Below are 1,038 nucleotides of genomic sequence, written 5' to 3'. Positions count from 1 at the left end.
TTGACAACTGGGACTGAGTATATTTCTGATGAAAGTCAAAATTGTACACATGATCATGACACTGGATTGCAGTTATTGAGATGAACCTACCAAAGAACAATCCGGCAATAATGGCTACACTCAGCTAATAGAGACAACAGAAAATAAAAATGTTACTATCACAGAATGTGGCACAATGCTAATAAAGTACATGTATGGAAGGAATGTAAATATGATACAAGGTTATACATTACCAATTGGATCATGATTGCAGATATGAAGGATCTTCAAAACTGTAAGGGATGCACGCATTTTAGGAGTATATATATAAAAGTACATTTTTAAAAACTTAATTTAAAAACACATTCACAGAATGCCACTTCCTAATAAACTGTTAAAGAATACCTATGCAATTACATTCAAAATGTTAAGGAAAAGATACATTATGTTACCTCTCTTCAAATTTTTTTTTAAATTAAAGACACATACAGGAGTTCTCAGTTGAACAGTGTGATGTATTGAGCCTCTCTCCTGTCTCTCTAAATCCAGTTCTGGAAGATGTTTAGCTTCTGACGTAGGTCGTCAGTCACAACACTGAAACTGGAACCACCCAAAGAAATCAATGCCCCATTGAAAAAAACTTAACAAGATATGTTAGCACAATATTTCTCACATTAAAAAGGGTTGAAAAACAAGGTTTGTTGTGACAAAGCGGATGAGGTCATACCACTTGTCCCCTTTAACCACTTTTTCCATGGGCAAAGCCATTGTTACCAGTCTCATGTATTCCTTGTTTTAGTTTTATTTCCATATCTGTTACTTCTTACTGACACTGACTGTCCAAGATCAGTTTGTGTTTAGCATTATATTCAGTTATAATTTAGATCAATCATTGGGTTAAGACAAAACACAACAGTAGTGTTAAGTTAATGTATTGGTAAATATTCTGTTTACTTACCATACCATGTGCTCCAGACAAATGGAAAAGAGGACACGTTGATTCACTACCTCTATTCATACTGGATGTGATGTCATCTGTGATGTCAATGGGTTAGACTG

General features: G+C 34.5%; 1 protein-coding gene and 1 long non-coding RNA gene across 2 annotated transcripts in view; one reads left to right on the top strand and one right to left on the bottom strand.

The window, feature by feature from the left end:
* Positions 1-494, bottom strand: part of si:dkey-205h13.2 (cartilage intermediate layer protein 2) — a 2,306-nt gene extending 1,812 nt beyond the window's left edge. The window contains exons 1-3 of the mRNA XM_032542402.1: positions 452-494; positions 234-282; positions 91-124 (exon numbers count right to left, since the gene is read on the bottom strand). Of these exons, the coding sequence (XP_032398293.1) occupies positions 91-124; positions 234-245 (46 nt within the window). The 5' untranslated portion in view covers positions 246-282; positions 452-494. The remainder of the gene's footprint in view (positions 1-90; positions 125-233; positions 283-451) is intronic.
* LOC116705925 (uncharacterized) overlaps positions 1-1,038 on the top strand; it is a 15,506-nt gene that overhangs the window by 5,493 nt on the left and 8,975 nt on the right. The window lies entirely within an intron of this gene.

This window comes from Etheostoma spectabile, chromosome 18 (assembly GCF_008692095.1).
Source record: "Etheostoma spectabile isolate EspeVRDwgs_2016 chromosome 18, UIUC_Espe_1.0, whole genome shotgun sequence".
NCBI lineage: Eukaryota > Metazoa > Chordata > Actinopteri > Perciformes > Percidae > Etheostoma > Etheostoma spectabile.
The sequence above is the reverse complement of the archived record's forward strand: the minus strand, read 5'-3'. Positions and strand labels throughout refer to the sequence as shown.